The sequence below is a fragment of the Moschus berezovskii genome, chromosome 6, assembly GCF_049115385.1.
Source record: "Moschus berezovskii isolate FMDL1 chromosome 6, NW_MosBer_1.0, whole genome shotgun sequence".
Lineage (NCBI taxonomy): Eukaryota > Metazoa > Chordata > Mammalia > Artiodactyla > Moschidae > Moschus > Moschus berezovskii.
In genome coordinates, this window is record NC_142465.1 from 31,134,557 (window position 1) to 31,151,958 (window position 17,402).

At 54.0% G+C, this 17,402-nt stretch overlaps 1 protein-coding gene across 1 annotated transcript; it reads left to right on the forward strand.

Moving 5' to 3' along the window:
- The first annotated feature begins 3,576 nt into the window (after nt 1–3,576).
- SPRYD3 (SPRY domain containing 3) lies at nt 3,577–17,379 on the forward strand. The gene is made up of 11 exons (XM_055396549.2): nt 3,577–3,676; nt 5,229–5,375; nt 6,355–6,430; nt 6,883–7,007; nt 7,305–7,440; nt 8,310–8,495; nt 14,177–14,326; nt 14,761–14,818; nt 15,417–15,536; nt 15,647–15,819; nt 16,076–17,379. The coding sequence occupies exons 1-11, from the start codon at nt 3,654–3,656 to the stop codon at nt 16,208–16,210; spliced, it is 1,329 nt and encodes a 442-aa protein (XP_055252524.1). The 5' UTR covers nt 3,577–3,653; the 3' UTR covers nt 16,211–17,379.
- The last annotated feature ends 23 nt before the right edge of the window (nt 17,380–17,402 follow it).

Genomic DNA, 17,402 nt, shown 5'->3' on the forward strand with positions numbered 1-17,402 from the left:
TTCCCAGGGTCCCCGTTACACCAGACAAAGGTAAACTAGAAAGGGAGCAGAGGAGTTTTCTAGACTGGGCTGGAGTTAGCCAGATGGTTAGGAGCTGGGAATCATTAGTGAAGAAGGAGTAATAACTGCAGATCTGAAGTTTGCTTTTTTTGGATAATTACATGAATAAAGATCAATAGATTGATAGAGCATTTATTTATGTGGATGTAACTATATGACACGGACATAATTAAGGAGGAATTGTATTCACAGGGAGCTTAGAATTAATATCTGTCCATCCAACACATGCTTAACACCTAAAAAAAATCAAACAGGATGGTAGGGTATTCCAGGATAGAAGGCAGACTGTAACGGATAGATCTAACTATATTATACATGTATGACATAAACACACTGCGGTGGTGAGGGGAAAAAGGTGCTGACCTAAGTAACTTTGGAAAACAGTGTTTTGACTGGAAACTGTAAGGCTAATGATAAATGGAATGGCATGCTCTATACGTACATAAACACTGTACTCTCGTTGATAAATTTGTTTCTCATGGGCTTATGGATTAAAAATTTTGAAACTGCTTAATGTACACTGGGGTTGAGCAAATAAGTAATGGATATTGGGTTTCTCTTTGTCTGAGAGAGAAGTGACAGAGAAGTAGGGAGGAAGGCTAAAATGAGCTCTGTGGTACTGGATTAGAGTGGAAGACATCAGTACAATCCTCCTGGATTGGACTCCATATTGTTAAAATGTCAGTTCTCCCAAAATTGATCAATAGATTCAGTGCAATGGCAATTAAATTCCCAGAGGGCTTTTTTGGTAGAAATTGGCAAACTGATAGTCTCATATGGAAATGCAAAAGACCTGGAGTAACTCAAACCAACTTTTTAAAAAGAACAAAATTGAAAGACTTATAGTACCTGATTTCAAGACTTATTATAAAATTATAATAATCAAAACTTAAAACACATCAGTGGAACCTAGAGTTTAGAAATAGACCCACAAGAATATGGCTAATTGATTTCTTTTTTTAAAACACTTTTAAAATTTTATTTTTGGCCCTACCCTGTAGTATATAGGATCTTAATTCCCCAACCAGGGATCGAATCCACACCCCCTGCATTGGAAGCATGGAGTCCCAACCACTAGACCACCAGGCAAGTCCCCTAAAGTATTTTTAATAACAGTTGTTCAATACATGTTTGACAAAGGTGCAAAAGAATTCAGCAGAGAAAGGACAGTCTTTCCAACAAATTCTACTGGAACGGTTGGATCTCCATGTGTAAAAAAAAAAAGAACTTTCATCTATACCTCATAACATATACAAAAATTACTCATAGATCTGAATAAAGTTGTTAACGTATAACCTTAGTATAATAACGAGTAAAATGATAGTTGGACAAAATGAAACTGAGGGACATTATACAAAATCACTGTCATCTACTTTTCAGGAAAGCCTGAATAACTGCCCCATATTAAGGTGCCTAAGGAAACATGACAAGTAAATGTTAGTCACAGATCTGGGGTTCTAATTCAGATTTCCTAATTTCCAGTCTGAGGAACGCTGGGCTGGAAGAAGCACAAGCTGGAATCAAGATTGCTGGGAGAAATATCAATAACCTCAGATATGCAGATAACACCACCCTTATGGCAGAAAGTGAAGAGGAACTAAAAAGCCTCTTGATGAAAGTGAAAGAGGAGAGCGAGAAAGTTGGCTTGAAGCTCAACATTCAGAAAACGAAGATCATGGCATCTGGTCCCATAACTTCATGGGAAATAGATGGAGAAACAGTGGAAACAGTGTCAGACTATTTTTTTGGACTCCAAAATCACTGTGGATGCTGATTGCAGCCATGAAATTAAAAGATGCTTACTCCTTGGAAGGAAAGTTATGACCAACCTTGATAGCATGTTAAAAAGCAGAGACATTACTTTGCCAACCAAGGTCCGTCTAGTGAAGGCTGTGGTTTTTCCAGTGGTCATGTATGGATGTGAGAGTTGGACTGTGAAGAAAGCTGATTGCCAAAGAATTGATGCTTTTGAACTGTGGTGCTGGAGAAGACTCTTGAGAGTCCTATAGACTGCAAGGAGATCCAACCAGTCCATTCTAAAGGAGATCAATCCTGGGTGTTCATTGGAAGGACTGATGCTAAAGCTGAAACTCCTTGGCCACCTCACGCGAAGAGTTGACTCACTGGAAAAGACTCTGATGCTGGGAGGGATTGGGGGCAGGAGGAGACGGGGACAACAGAGAATGAGATGGCTGGATGGCATCACTGACTCGATGGACATGAGTTTGAGTGAACTCCGGGAGTTGGTGATGGACAGGGAGGCCTGACGTGCCATGATTCATGGGGTCGCAGAGAGTCGGACACGACTGAGCAACTGAACTGAAGTGAATTCCCAGTCTACATCTATTTCTGACACCTATTTCCATTATGCCAAGTGGTCACTGTTTATGTTATAGGAAAGCATGGCTTCCATTTCATTCAACATCTGTAGAGCACCTCTTTATGATAAGAATAGGATAGCTCCCACGGGTCAGAAGGACCTCACACTCCAGCAGAGAGAGATCTACACACATAGATAGTAAAAGTAAGACTGTAATAAAGTGCTGTAAATGAGGTGCAAAGAAAATGGTATAAGACTACAGAGGAGGGGGGATATCCCCTGGTGGTCCAGTGGTGGTCCAGTGGCCAAGACTTCACCTTCCAGTGCAGAACCTGTGGGTTCCATCCCGGGAAAGGGAGCTAAGATCCCACATGCCTCATGGCCAAAACACCGAAACATAGAAGCAATATTGTAACAGATTCAATAAAGACTTAAAAAACAACACAGAGGACAGACAAAAACCTTCCTACCCGGATAAGAAATTTGGTAATGGGAGGAAATGGGGAACGTCCTCCCCAGAAGGGCAATAATCACCCTCCAGTAGGTGTGCGATAAAGGTCAGTACCATATCCATCTTCCCTACTCATTATGGCCCCAGCGTAACCTTGCTTAAGTCACACCAACCCCTCTGCTTTTTACATTCGAAGTTTTCTCCTGGTAGGAATGCCTTGCCCAGAATGAAGGCAAGGTGACATGAAATGGAGCTCGGGAGAATATAAACCACACGGTAATGGTATAACTCTGGTTATCCAAAACATATGGTAACAGGTACACGCGTTATGGAGACCAGTCTCAGGCTCTGCACCCGCAAACAGGATTTAAAATAAGACTCATTTCATAAGGCTGTTGAGCGGATTAAAAGGACATTGCTACAGAGCTCTTAGCATCACGTCTGACACGGAACTAGCGCTGAGGGAATAGTCACAGTATTTGTGGGTACGCAGCGACCTTCCCCGCCCGCCCCCCCCGGGGCGGGAGCCGCCCCTCGACCGGCCAGTCAGCGCCCGGGGCGCCACGTCGCCGCCTATCACCCTCTCTGCGGCCGGGTCGACCGGCCCCTACCCGGCGCTAGGTACCCGGTTCACCGGGCCGCGCCCGATCCGGCCTGCGTCCTTCGATTGGCTCCTGCAGGTGCCTGTCGTCCTCGGCCGCTGCAGATTGGCCAGAGTGGGTGCAAAGGGGCGGGGCTCGGGGAGCGTAGGAAGGGCGGGGACCCGGATGTGTGTGGTGGCGGCGGCCGAAGAGCTAGTGTGCGGAGCTGAGAGGCCTATGGATGAGGAGGACGCGGCGGCCCCGGTAGGCGGGGATCGGGGGCGGGGTCCCGGAGGCCTCGGGTCGGTCTCCACCGAGCCTGAGGCGGGAGGCTGGGGTCCTGGGCGGAGGCTTCGGGGTCAGGGGCGGGGCCTTGCGCTCTGGTCGCTGGGCTTCCTCTCTGGGGACCCTTCTCGGCCCAGTGCAGGGCCTGGGGAGTCTGGGCGTAGTCACACTGACGGGCCAGTGCTCCTTTCCCCCGGGTCTCCTCGGAGTGATCCGGGTGGAGGCGGGGCCCGGTGCGGCCTCCTCTCGCTGGTGCGAAGGCCATGGGATTCTAGGCAAGCAGATGCCCCTAGGTCTGGGGCGCCAGCATCAACCTGGGGTCGAGCCCTGGCCGAGTGCCGAGGAGGCCAGTCCTAGGGCTTTCCCGCAGGTGCCTACCCTCCTGAGCCACACAGTGGTTTGTAGCTACTGCAGAAGCTTGTAATATGCGCATGCGGAGTGAATTTAGCCTAGCCAGCTTCCTAAACCCCTACTGTGTGCAGGACACTGTCAGGCCTTGATGGAACCCTTGTCCCAGGGTTTGGGATCTGGGGAGAGAAAGTAACTCCTCTTTTTGTCACTTTGGGGAAAATTCATTCACCTATGCGTTAGCACTGTTGGTGGTTTAAATACCTGGGTCATCCTACTCCTCTCCATCTTCACTCCTACCATCTTTGTGGATGCCATTTCTCATTAGAACAGCAGCTGCAGCCTCCTGATTGTTTGCCACTCTGTTTTGCTCATCTTGTGATGAGTTTAGTCTCCAGCCAGCCGCCTGAATGATCTTTACAATCAGATAAGCCTTAGAAACATATCATTTCTTTTCTTAAAACCCTCCAGAGCTTTCCCATCATACTTGGAATAAAATTTAAACTCCTTAACATGGTCTGCAGAGTATTGATCTGGCCCCTTCCTTCCTTCCATCCTTTTCTGGTACATTTTTTCTGCCTCACATTCGTTGCACACCAGCCACCTGTCCTTTTTATTTTCCTATCATGCCAGCTGCCTTGCACCTCAGGACCTGTGTTCTGGCTGTCCCCTCTGCCTGGGATGCACTTTCTTGGGCTTGTCACATGCCAGTCACCTTTTCATCTCATTGAGTTCAACTTGTTATTCTTTCGTCACGTCACTGTGCTTATTCCTGCACTGTCTAACATTGTCATGTCTGTCTATTGTCTGTCGTGTCTCCCTGGGTAGAATGGAAGCGCTATGAGAATAGTCACAACCCACTCCAGTACTCTTGCCTGGAAAATTCCACGGACTGAGGAGTGGTAGGCTACAGTCCATGGGGTTGCGAAGAGTCGGACACGACTGAGAGACTTCACTTTCACTTTCATCTTGTTCACAGCTGTATCCATAGCCCCTTGGACAGCAGGAGCACAGAGTGGGAGCTCAGCAAATGTTTGCTGAATGAAAGGATGAGGGTGGGGATTGTGAAGGTCAACCTAGGCAACTGGCTTCAGGTCTAGAGTCCTTTCTGCATTCCGGGTAGAACCTGCTGAGGTGCTCAGGGCCGCGCTTCCTCTTCCTCAAGTCGCTTCTCCCCCTGCAGGTTTGTTCTCATGAACAAGATGGATGACCTCAACCTGCACTACCGGTTTCTGAACTGGCGCCGGCGGATCCGGGAGATCCGCGAGGTCCGGGCTTTCCGGTACCAGGAGAGGTTCAAGCATATTCTTGTAGACGGAGACACTTTGAGGTGAGTTTCAGGGCGGGCTTTCACATTTTCCTTTCTGTGTCAGGTCTCAGAGAGGAAAAGGGGCTTCTGCAGAAGCAGAGACCTGTTGACACTGCACGGGGATGCAGTGGGCTCCGGAGGCCTCTCTGAATGGAGCGGTGTGCTTCTTCACCCTGCACCCCTCTTTGCCTGTGTCTCTGGGCCCCTCTGTCCCCATCTGCATCGGAAGCAGTCATGTCGGAGATGGAGGCTGCAGGGGTCTCAGGAGTTGCCCAGCTGTCTTGCCGAGAGGACTCCAGTGAGTCTGTGCGATGCCTGGGTCTCCTGCCTGCATCTCTTGAGTTGGATTTGGTGAAAGAATGACCATTTCAAAGGCAGTGGATGTCCTGTTTGGGGAAGGATGGCCCGGTAGTGCATCCTGCTCACTGGCTTCCAGCCCTTTGATTTGTGTGTTTGTTTTCTCTGTTTTCTGGCTTGAAACTCTCCCCTGACTCCGTTGGAACCGAATTCTCTCACAGAGTTGTCACTGGAAGAGGGACAGCAGTAGTGCTATCTAGCCTGGAAACAAGAAAGTTGAGGAGTGGGGAGTGAATAACTGTTTGAGTCTATGAAAGGCTTTGGTCCAGAGGGTAAAGACTAGCCGTTCTCAAACTCCACTGAGGACAGAGCCAGAGGAAACGGGCTGAAGCTGCAGCATGAAGGATTGCGGTCAGACAGGGTGTGAGGCCGCCTGATAGGCCACTGCGGGAGGCTCTGCCTTCTCTTCCCCACTGGCAGTGCATAAGCCAGGCTTCCAGTGGTCTGGTATGGGTTGACCCTTGCTGGAGGGAGCGGGTGATCTCAAGTATCTTGTTATGGTATTTGTGCAGATATCCCCAGTGTGACCAGGTGGATTCTCCTCTCTGCTGGCCCTCAGCAGGTGGGGTTGGGGTCCCTAAGGCGCTCCCGCAAACTCCTGGGCTAGGATGCTAATGGACCTCCCTCTTCTTTTCCCCTTCAGTTACCATGGAAACTCTGGTGAAGTTGGCTGCTATGTGGCTTCTCGACCCCTGACAAAGGACAGCAATTATTTTGAGGTGATCAAGGCTATGGGTGGGCAGAGCAGGGGGTGAAATGGTTTAGTTCCAGGGAGCTCTTTTCCTGGATTCTTGACCTAGTTCTTTAAACTTTCCATCAGGATTATCCTGTTGTCTGGGAAAAGGGCCCAGGATATCATGATGCCTAATCTGAGAGGCACTGTAGAGTCCTGTCACCCTGTCCCTTTGGCTCTCCTGCCCTTCACCTAGGTAGAATGTGACCCATGTCTTTTCTCATACCCTAGCCCAAGCCCGGCATCTACTCCATCTCCTATCTTTTTCCATAGCTTGGAAATTATTTCCTAAGTAACTGTGGTAAAGTGGGCCCCCACTTTCCCCAGCCCTTCTTCTGGGGCCCTTTCTCTTTGGTCCCTTGTCTCCTGGCTCTTTCACCCTCGGCCCCTTTGGATGTCTGTTCCCCTCTGTGCTCAGTGTGTCCTGCTCTCCTCCAGGTGTCGATTGTCGACAGTGGGGTCCGGGGCACCATTGCTGTGGGACTGGTCCCTCAGTACTACAGCTTGGATCACCAGCCTGGCTGGTTGCCTGACTCTGTGGCCTACCATGCTGATGATGGCAAGTGAGTTGCCTCTTGGGGCACCCAACCCCTTTTCTGCAGATTTGGGAATCTTAGATACAATGGACTACCTCAGGGTAGCTTTGGCCATTCCTTCACTGGTCTTGGGGTATTTTCCTAGATTTTTCTGATCAGGTCAGGAAGGTGGCCTGTTGACTCTCCTTGGAGGTTTGCAGACTTAAAGGGGAGGGTGGAGCTCATACGAGGACGCAGGCGTTGCAGAGTGATCGGGAGCAGGAGCACAGGGGAGAAGTTGGGAGGCCAGGCTCAGATCCGTGTGTCGTTCCGCCCTATCCACAGGCTTTACAATGGCCGAGCCAAGGGTCGCCAGTTTGGGTCAAAGTGCAACTCTGGGGACCGGATTGGTTGTGGCATTGAGCCAGTGTCCTTTGATGTGCAGACTGCCCAGATCTTCTTCACTAAAAATGGGAAGCGGGTAAGTGGGACATCCTGAGTGGGATTTAAATGGCTTGAAGCTGTCCGGGGTTTGTGTGAGTGCTGTGAAAGAGTCTGCTGGCTGGCACTGGCCCAGGGCCCCCTGGGCTCATTTCCCATCTTCTTCAGTTCAGTCTTAAATTCTGCTGGGCTCTCCTGCATGTGAAGACCCTCCCCTCACCCAGGGGAAGCTGGGACTGTCCCCAGGTGATAGACACAGAGGGGCAAGTTTATGCAGTGGAGGAGGGGCAGAATTTGGTGGGGACAGAATGGGGTGATGTGGCGGAAGGTTTTGAGCAGGAAAAAAGAGGGAGAGTGTATGGCCTGGCTCTGTAAGCTGGAGGTCGTCTTGGGACTTTTGACTTGAATGCTTTTGAGGATATGTCTTCCCTGTGTTTTGTGTTCCTTGGTTCACTTCTCCTTTCCTTCCCTCTTCAAAGGCTAGTGATGGTGGAGGGCTGGGATAAGAACACATAGGAGAGACCCAGTCTGTCTTCCTTCTCCTCCGCAGCCCCACTTCCTACCCAGGGAAATCGCTTTCTCAGTTCTCTGCTGAGGGGTTTTCCTCCCTTAGCATCTATCCTGAGCTCTCTTCCTGCTCCAGTCCACGCTCAACATGTACCAAAAGTATTTGGTGGCACGTTCAGAGACATGGCATTTGCCTTCTAGCTCTGTGGATTCCTTGCTCAGCCAGGAGTGCTCAGCAGCTTTTTTTAAAACTTCTCTGTACCTCTGTTTTGCTTTCCTGTCAGCGTGTGTGATGATAACTGGTTGCATCATTCTCAAAAGTCCCCTTGTGAGAATTAGATGAGCTGTGGGAAAAGTGAGCCAGGCGGCAGCTCTCTCCTTCCTTCCCTCCCGACAACGCAGGTGGGCTCCACCATCATGCCCATGTCCCCAGACGGGCTGTTTCCGGCAGTGGGCATGCACTCGCTGGGTGAGGAGGTGCGGCTGCACCTCAATGCCGAGCTGGGCCGTGAGGATGACAGCGTCATGATGGTGGACAGTTACGAGGATGAGTGGGGCCGGCTACACGACGTCCGAGTCTGTGGAACCGTAAGTAAGGGGCGGGGGGCGGTGGGCGGAGGGCGCTGGGCGGGACTCCGGGCCCCAGTGGCTCTTAGAATTGCTTAGAATAGGCGGTGAAGACAGTGTCTTCTGTAGGGTTTTGGAACGTGAGAATTTGGGCAGGAGTGCCTGGCACCCTGACACGATCCTTGAGTCCGGGTCTGTGTTCTCTGAGCATTGGTCCTCCTTTCCACCTTCCCTTTGGTTTGGGAGCTCAGGCTCATCGCTCAACCCTGGGAAGAGCAGTAGCTCTCCTTTGCCTTCTTTGGTTCCTTCAGTCCCCAGGGCGGTACACACTGCTGTCCTGAACGTCTGTCTGCCTTTGAGAGGCTGGGCTGACTTTGGAGAGGCTGGATGCCTGGACCTCCCTTTTGGCTTGAACCCAGCCCAGCTGGCCCAACTTTTCATTCAGGTGTCATCATAAATCCTACCACGTTGGGAGAGGTTCTTCAAGATCCTTTTTGAGTAAGCATCCACGTCAGTGTCTTCGGCCTTCCTACATTTTATAGAGGATGAGAATAGAGGCGGATGATGATTCAGTGAGAGTCCTTGACCCTCCAAAGCTGGCCTTTACATACATCTCATCATACCTGCCTTAGTCCCCTGACTAGATTTTAAACTTGGTTGGGAAGTATATAGACCTCGAGGGAGGGAACTTCGTCATACCTACCCTCTGTGCCTCATGCTAGCTTGGAAGTGGATGGCTGCTGAGTCAGGGGTCTGGCCCTGACCTCTAGTGGGCTGCTCAGGCCTCCCACTTGGAATTGTCCCTCTGCTGCCCTCCCGCTCCCGGCTCAACCTTTTCCTCCACCCTCTGGCCTTCTTACCCCAAGCCAGGCTGTTTTTAACTCAGCCTTTGATAGCAAAACAGAAGCAGTGGGGGGTGGGAGTGGTTTATGAGCAAGGCTCTCCACTTCTGGAGTGCAAGGTGCGTCCAACCCAGGGAAAATGATAGGAAGCGTGCAGGAGTGCACTCTGAGGAGTCTCACACTCTGCACTCCCTTCTGGCACTGGGGTCCAGGGACTGCAATGGCCACCAGCCCGGAGACCTCAGATGCCCACTCCCTGATCTTCATCTCTACTTTCTTTTCCCCTTCCACCATCATTCTGACAACATCTACAGAGTTGAAGTTGGGGCTGAGCCAGGGGGATGTTCCAGCTCTCATCCTTGACCTCCTCAAGAGTTTTCCTGGCGTCCTTTCCCGCCTGGACCTGTCCCCACTCTGCTCCTTGCTCCTCCCAGGCGATCTTTTCTAATTGATGCGGAATCCTGTAGATGTTTATAAATAGCCTTCCTTCCTCTCTGCCCTTCCTCCAGTGCCCTTAGGCCACACATTTAAGAATTTTTTTTCTTTCTTAGATATAAGCTATCGAGTTTAACTCTTCTCTTAAGCCCCAACCCCAGCTGGGGACAGCTGGCAGGGTAGGCATGCTGTTCCCTGCGTACTTGCTCCTCTGGGGCTGCCTTGGACATGAGCCTCTTGAGGGAGGCCTCTCTTCTAGTCTTGCCAACCACCCCATCTTTCAGGTGAGGGTGACTCACCCAGTTTCTTCCAGCCCTTTGACCCGCCATCCGCACTGTTGCCTCCTGGCCTCCTCCTTCGTGTCCCTCCTGACCATCCACTGTATTTCCAATCTGGTGATCTGAGTGGTGTCAGCCTGTAGGAGCCTGGGAGAGGTCACTGGGCTGTGCCTGTGCCTCCTGTTTCTAAAGATGTCTGGTGCAGCTGCTTCTCCCCTCTGCCCTTCCTGTTTTTACGTCCCCCTCTGTGTGGAGCCCTTCCCAGGGACCTCGACCTCTGCTGTGGTTGCAGCCTATTTCTCCTGCCCTGATGATGTTCCCAGGATAGCACCCTGTGGAACCATAAAAGTCCGGGGCAGTCTGGGGCAGGCTTTGATGCCATCCCGCCCAGGTTTCTCAGTGTGAAGAGTGTGGTCATCTTAAGTGAGACAGTTTCTTGATAGGCAGGACATTTATCATCCCTGGCTCCAAGACCCAAGATGCTGGTAGCTCCTCAAACCATGCCCCCCCGCCCCAGCTGTGTGACTGCCCGCACACTCCCACGTATCCTCTCGTACTGCTGAGAAAACAGTCCCAGAGAAAATTAAAGAGACTTGATCAAATGTCACAGTGGATCGGTAGCAGAACTAAGCCTAGATATTCCTTCTGTGACCCCTGCCCCCATCCTTCCCACTGTCTGATATATGCTGCCCTCTCCCCACGCCCACTCTACCATGACCAGTCTCTCCTGCCCCCTTCTCACAGGATGAGTTGAGTTCCTGGGCTTCAGCCCACTTTCCCAGAGATGTTCCTGTCTAGTGTCATTAGCCGGGGCTCCTGGGTGAGTCTTCTCGGCCACCTTGCCAGTCTTTCACTTCTGTCCTCCTTTCAGTTTCGTGCTGTGTTATCCTCTCATCTCCTTTCTCACTGGCTCCTCCCAGACAGAAGAGAGACCCCAACTCCAGACTCGTTTTTTAACCCTAACAATTCATTCTGAGAAGTTTCCAGCATACAGAAAAGCTGAAAAAGTAGACAGTAAACACCCACTGGGCCTCCACTGCCTAGATTAACAGTTGTTAATACTCAGTTGTGTTTGTTTGATCTGAGGATCTATGTATGGACAGACCTGGCTCTCTCCAGAGGACAGGCTTTCCTGCTTCTCCTGCCTTACTTTCCCCTCCTAGAGAGCGCCCCCTTTCCAGAGCTCTGGGATGCTGAAGAGCTGCTGTTGCAATGTTTGCTCTGAGATGGGGGAGGCTGCCGCTCATCCCCATCCGCAGGCCTTGCGCAGTGTGCTTACAGGGCGTGCTGAGGGCGAGGGGCAGTGGGTAGGGCTGGGGGGTTAGACTCATTCTGTCTTTGTTCCTCATTTCTGTTCATAGCTCCTCTGACAAGTCCTTAGTGACAGGACAACAGCTTTCATACACAAGGTGGGGTGAATGAGGCCCCACCCTCTCAGGGGGCCTCCCCAGACCCAACCCAGGAGGAGACCGTGTTGGGGCCTGAGCTGGCCGGTGGGAAGCGTGTTCCTGGTTCGTGTTTCAGCTGCTTCTAGGCCCTCGGGGCACTGAGCCCTCCCTTGCTCCTGTCAAGAGGGATTAGGGTCTCTGCTAGCAAGACGAGGGCGGGTCGTAGCAGGAGAGGAGGCAAAGAGTAGGTGCTGCCGGTGTGAGGGAGGTGTGGGGTGCAGGAGGCTCTCTGATCTACAGCCTCTGCTCTGTGGGGGTGAGCTGTTTGGCTTCTCAAGTCTTCTGTTGTGTGTAGAGAAAGGTGTAGGGGATCTTGAGAGCCTTAAAGAAAGAGTTCCGCTACCCCCACCAAAGATGTTGATAGAGGCATTGTTCGAGGAGGAAGCCTTGGGAGGAAGACAGTTGGTCATCTGGGTGGAGTCATCTGGGGAGTATCCTAGGGAAATGGTGATCAGGGGCTGTTCTGGTGTGTGGGGGGGTAAGGACTGAGACGAAAGATCCTTTCCTTCTTTGTGATTGGCAGTTCCAGTCTGTTGCAACTTTGGGGCGATTGTTAATGTTTAGGGAGCGCTGGAACACTGGGGTATTCTAGTATAACCCCCATTTCCTGAGTTCAGGAAAGGCTGACGTGTGCAGACTGAGCCCTTCACTTTGTCACCAGTGTCTGGAGCTGCAGGTGGTGGTTCCTCTCCTGACTGTGTGAGGAACCTAGGCTTCTGGGCGGTGAGCCGCTGTGCTTTCTGAGCCGCTCTGCAGGGTGGGCAGTCGGTTTCAGAGCCCCGAATTAGTGTGTTGAATTAGTGTGTTTCACCCGCCTGGTCTTGTAACTTAAGGATACCTCCCCACCCATGCATAGACAAAAAGGCAGTCTGCCGTCCTCAGGGCCGAGGCAGAGGGAATGGTTGGGCGGGATTTTCCCAAGGATCAGGATCTGGATCCGCTGTCTTTTGGCTCTGAGAATGGAGAATACTGTGTTTCCTACATTGAGGCCAGTTGGATGCCGTGGGTCAAGGGCAGCTGTGGGGTCCCCCACCCAGTTCGGCAGTGCAGAGGAGAGGGTGGGCTAGGGGCTGCTCAGACTGGGTGGAGTCCATGCTAGTTAATGTGCATCAGACCCATAACCCCGCAAGCCCACCCCCGGCCTTGTGGGGAGAGAGACAGTGGAGGAATTCAGGCCGAGCCAAGCCCACCCAGGGGACCAGAAGTAGAATTTAGACAGGGTGGGCCTTCACAGTACCCGGTAAATCGGAAGAATTTCTGATGGAAGAATGCAGTGTGAGATATGGAGACTTGGGCTACGAGTGTCACGGAGCCAGGGTGCCCTGAAGTGTGTACAGTCCTGGCTGGAGAAAGGAGGGCAGAAAGGCCCAGCGATCTGCCACACACCTCCAGCTTTTCTCCTGGTGCCCCTGTCCCCCGCCTGCCTGCGTTTCTCTGGGGCGGAGGGGAGGATGGACTTGTGGTGCCAGGGTTTCGGGGCTCCAGGGTGAGGGTAGGCCAGGCCTCCCTGAAGGGGTGGGGAGGATGTGGCCTCTCCCTCTGCTGAAGACACACGGAGGCTTGGGTGCTGGTGCCGACGAGCGTGATGCCTTTCCTGTTCAGGCAGGAGTTCTTTGCAGGGTGAGAGGCCAGTCCCAAGGCTTGCCGGGAAGAAGTGAAGGAGGTCCCCAGGGAGTGAGTTTTCTTCAGGGCCAGAAGGGTGGGAGGGTAGAAGAAAGTCTTGAGGGGCAGTTTGGGTAATTAAAAAGGGATTAAGGAATTCCAGGTGATGCTGAGGGTGGGGGACAGAGGGGACAGGGTTGAGTCACGGCCCCACTGTTACCATGACAACTGATAAATAAATCCTCCCAGGTTGGGGGTTGCTGCCCCATCTTGCCCAGGCAGGATCACTGTGGGGTTGAGGAGCCCCAGGAGCCCATCGGAGGAGTCAGCTCCCCTCCACACCCCTGCTCCAGCTTAAAAGAGCTGCGAGGGGCTGGGAGCAGGAATGCCTGCCTTTGTCGCCCTGCTCTGCCTGCCCCCTCCCACACATTGAATGCAGGAGCAGAGCTGGTCGGTCCCTGGCTCTCTGGCACCTCCCCGACAAGGCTACAAACAGCTCTTTTCAAAGCCAAGTACAACAAAGCCCTTGAGAAACTATCAGTCCCATCCCAGGCAGAACTGGCTTCTGAGCTGTCTCCCCTCCCCCAGACGTCTGGACTTGGCCCCTAACCTCTGCATTCTCTTTGGCCTCCCGAGGCACCCTGAGAAAGCCAACAGGCTTCCTCTTGGCCTAACCTTTGCTTCTCCTCTTCTCTGTGTTCAGGGCCCCTGGGTGGCCCTTTGCTGGCAGGCACGGTGACTGAGGGAAGTGATGGCCGAGAGAGCCCTGTGTGGTCTTGGCGCCCAGCCATTGGGATCTTGGGGCTGCTCTCCTGTCTCCCCACAGCAAGGAGAGGGTCCTTGGCTCAGTAGGCAGGTGGGTGCAGTCTTCAGTAGGGGGCTCGGCCCTCGTGCTGCTGCTGCCACCTCCACTCCCCCGCCCCATCCCTGTTCTTCCCTGCCTGCTGAGAGCACTAAGTCCCTCCTGTGCCTCCAGCACCACTTCCCTTGCAGCCCGGCTTTCTGTGAGAGACAGGAAACTGGTCCCCAGACAGCCTTGGAGCCAGGTTTCCAGAGGGGTGTCAGCCTGGCCCCCACCCCTAACTGTCTCCCCACAGCTGCTGGAGTACTTGGGCAAGGGCAAGAGCATCGTGGACGTGGGGCTGGCCCAGGCCCGGCGCCCACTCAGCACCCGTAGCCACTACTTTGAGGTGGAGATCGTGGACCCTGGAGAGAAATGCTACATCGCCTTGGGGCTGGCCCGGAAGGTGGGCACTAATGCTGGCTTTCTGCCTGGGGGATGCTCAGCTTCGGGGCTTCTGGTCTAGAGCTGGGAGCTCCTAGGGAGGTGAAGGGGCCCGGCTGCAGAGAGGGGTCTTAACCTGAGACAGAAAGGTCGTGTGTGTCTGCTAGGTAAGGGCACAGACGCCCAGTCACCTTGGGGCTGACAGAGGGTTGTGAGCCTACCACACACACACACCAGGGCCTGGATGGGGGGTGAGGGCACCCCACAACTCTGGCACCCCAGCACCTTCTCACTCCGCCCCCACCCCCCGCAACCTCCAGTGCCTGAAGATGTGAGCCTGCTGGGGTGGAAGCAGCCATCTAGGTTGTAGCTTGTTCCAGAAGGTGAGGGTTCAGATGCCAGACTCCCATCTTCTTTGCATGGTACCACAGCTTTCCTTTTTTCACGTTGGCATAGGATTATCCCAAGAACAGGCACCCTGGCTGGAGCAGAGGGTCTGTGGCTTATCATGCAGGTGCGTGAGGGGCTGCCCTGGGGGAGCAGGGGCTGTGGGGATGGGGGCGTTCAGGGACACCCATTTTTGTGACCCCGCGCGAGGGGCCTCTCCGCCAGCATCTGACCTGAGAGACTCCCCTGGTGCCCCCTGCTGTCCCCTTCCCAAGCTGCTAGCGCTTTCTTCTCTGTTTTTCCTCCCAGCCCTACAAGCCAGGGGAGCAGAACAGGGGCGGGGAAGCTGGGCCCAAACTGGACATTCCAGGCCTCTGAGTTGGCTCCCCCTGCTCCCTTCCTGCAGATTCTGCATTTTCTTCCTTTGACTGGTTCGATTTCCTTGTGGGCTTTCTTTAGAAAGGACGAGCCTTGAGTTCCTGGTCCCACCTCTCCCTCCCCTCCGAGGCCCCTCTCCGCTCTCTAATCAGCTCCCAAGGGAGTTCCCCCTCAGCCCTTTGAGGGCACAGACGTGTGTCTCTCTTCTGGTGCCCTCATTGTCTCTCCTCCCTTCCTTGGGGCCAGAGAGGGAAGGAGGGACACTTGGCTTCCAGCAGGGTGCGCTCTGGGGGTGTAGGGTGTCAGCTCCTCCTGCAGGTGCGTGTAGTCTCCCCTCCTCCCAACAGACGACGGGAAGATCTTTCATGGCAGCGGCGTGGGGGACCCCTTCGGACCACGCTGTTACAAAGGGGACATAATGGGCTGTGGAATCATGTTCCCCCGGGACTACATCCTGGACAGTGAGGGTGAGTGGGGGTGTCCGTGGCCAACCTGGCTGGCCAGGCAGAGGGGGTTCTGCGGGCAGAGGGGGTTCTGCGGGCAGAACCGCAGGAGCTCGGGTTTCCTGGCTTCTTAGGTGACAGCGATGACAGCTGTGACACAGTGATCCTGTCCCCGACTGCCCGAGCTGTGCGGAATGTCCGGAATGTCATGTATCTGCACCAGGAAGGGGAGGAGGAAGAGGAAGAGGAGGAAGAGGAAGACGACGGGGAGGAGATAGAGCAAGAGCACGAGGGCAGGAAGGTGGTGGTGAGCGCGGGGGTCTGGGGCTGGGCGGGGCTGGCGTCCCTGCGGAAGAGAGGGCGGAACCTGGGGAGGGGGCGCCGGGCTGCTGAGTGGGGAGGCTGGTTCCCGGCCTCTGGACGCCCCCTCGTGGTCACCTCCTGCGTCGCCCTCCGTCTCTCTCCTGCGGTGGCGGGGGTTGGGAGGGATGGGGTTCAGGCCTCTGTAGCCCCAGCATCATGCAGAGCCTGCTGCCCATCCCACTCTCCTCCTCCACCCCTAGGTTTTCTTCACTCGGAATGGCAAGATCATTGGGAAGAAGGATGCTGTTGTACCTTCTGGGGGCTTCTTCCCCACCATTGGGATGCTGAGCTGTGGGGAAAAAGTCAAAGTGGATCTGCACCCTCTGAGTGGCTAGGCCTTCTCCCCGGACCTGCCCCTCCCCCCGTCCCCTCCCTTTGCAGAACCAGGTACCAAGTTCCTGACTCCCCAAGGATCTGCCTACCCAGCAGGCCCCAGGGGGTGTGTCGGCACTCTGCCCCTACCAGGTCAGGCCCCTGCCACACTCCTCCATGCCCACGTTTCTGACCCAGGGCTGCCCCAGTCGTCAGTCCCTGTGCGAGAGACCCTGGTTGGACAGGAATAGGCCCGAAGGGTGGTGTTGCTCTATGGCCAGGTCCCCTTGGTTTTGGGCGTGGGCCTGGCTCCTGTGAGGGGAGAGGAGTGCGTGCTTTGTCTCAGCTGCTGTTGGGCCTGAGGCTTGAGAGGGTGGAGCTGTTCAGCCCCGCCCCCGTTGACCGGTGTTCCTGGGGCAGCTCCTCTTCTCTTCCATCTTCGTCATTGTGTGAACCAGTTGCTGCTGTCGCCCCCCTGGCTGGGCTGGGGGGGCTCTCTAGGGCCCTCGCTCTCCTCACTGGATACTGTCCCTAGAAGACTACTCGAGGGCCTCTATCCTCTGCCCCCAGAGCCAGCTTCCTCCCTCACGACCTGCTGGGGCACCACGGTCCTGAGAATCCCCGTCTCTGGCGCTCCCCCAGCTGTACACACGTAGATGGTGCCCAGGGCACGCAGAGAGGGGCTGTCAGGTCCGGGAATGGAGCCTTTGCTCCTGTCTCCCTCTGGGCCTCCTCTGCTCACCTGTGGCACATTTGTCTCTAGTTCCCGAGGATGCAGGTTGCGACCCCAGAGCCTCCCCCCCACAGGGTGAGGGCAGGACCCCAGAGCCCCGTGAGCGCCCGTGCTCTGCTCCCTGCCCCGCCCGCGCCCCGCCTGCGCCTGTGCCAGTTGCCTGTTGTGCGTCAGTGTTTGATCTAGCACTTACACGCGTCCTCCCCCACCAAGCCCTCCTATCTCCTGGCCTCTTGACCCCGACCCCTCCCCACACAGTGACTTCTGGGAGGGAGCGGGCGCAGGAGCCGTGGTTTGGGGAGAGTGGGCAGGGCTTCAGGGGAAGCAGGGAGCTGTTGTACTGCGGGCGCCTCCATTTTGGCCCTGCCTTCAGGCCCCGCACTATGATGTATGAAATGTATGTACAGACCAGAGATGTTTATACAGCCAATAAAGATGGAGTTTCCATATTTATCAGTACAGCCGGGACAGGGGCATCCTTT

Coding starts and splice junctions, on each gene's coding strand:
- SPRYD3 (XM_055396549.2), top strand. CDS start 3,654: ATGAGGAGGACGCGGCGGCCCCG. Junction 8,496..14,176: donor ACGTCCGAGTCTGTGGAACC/GTAAGTAAGGGG, acceptor GTCTCCCCACAG/CTGCTGGAGTACTTGGGCAA. Junction 14,327..14,760: donor CCTTGGGGCTGGCCCGGAAG/GTGGGCACTAAT, acceptor ACGTTGGCATAG/GATTATCCCAAGAACAGGCA.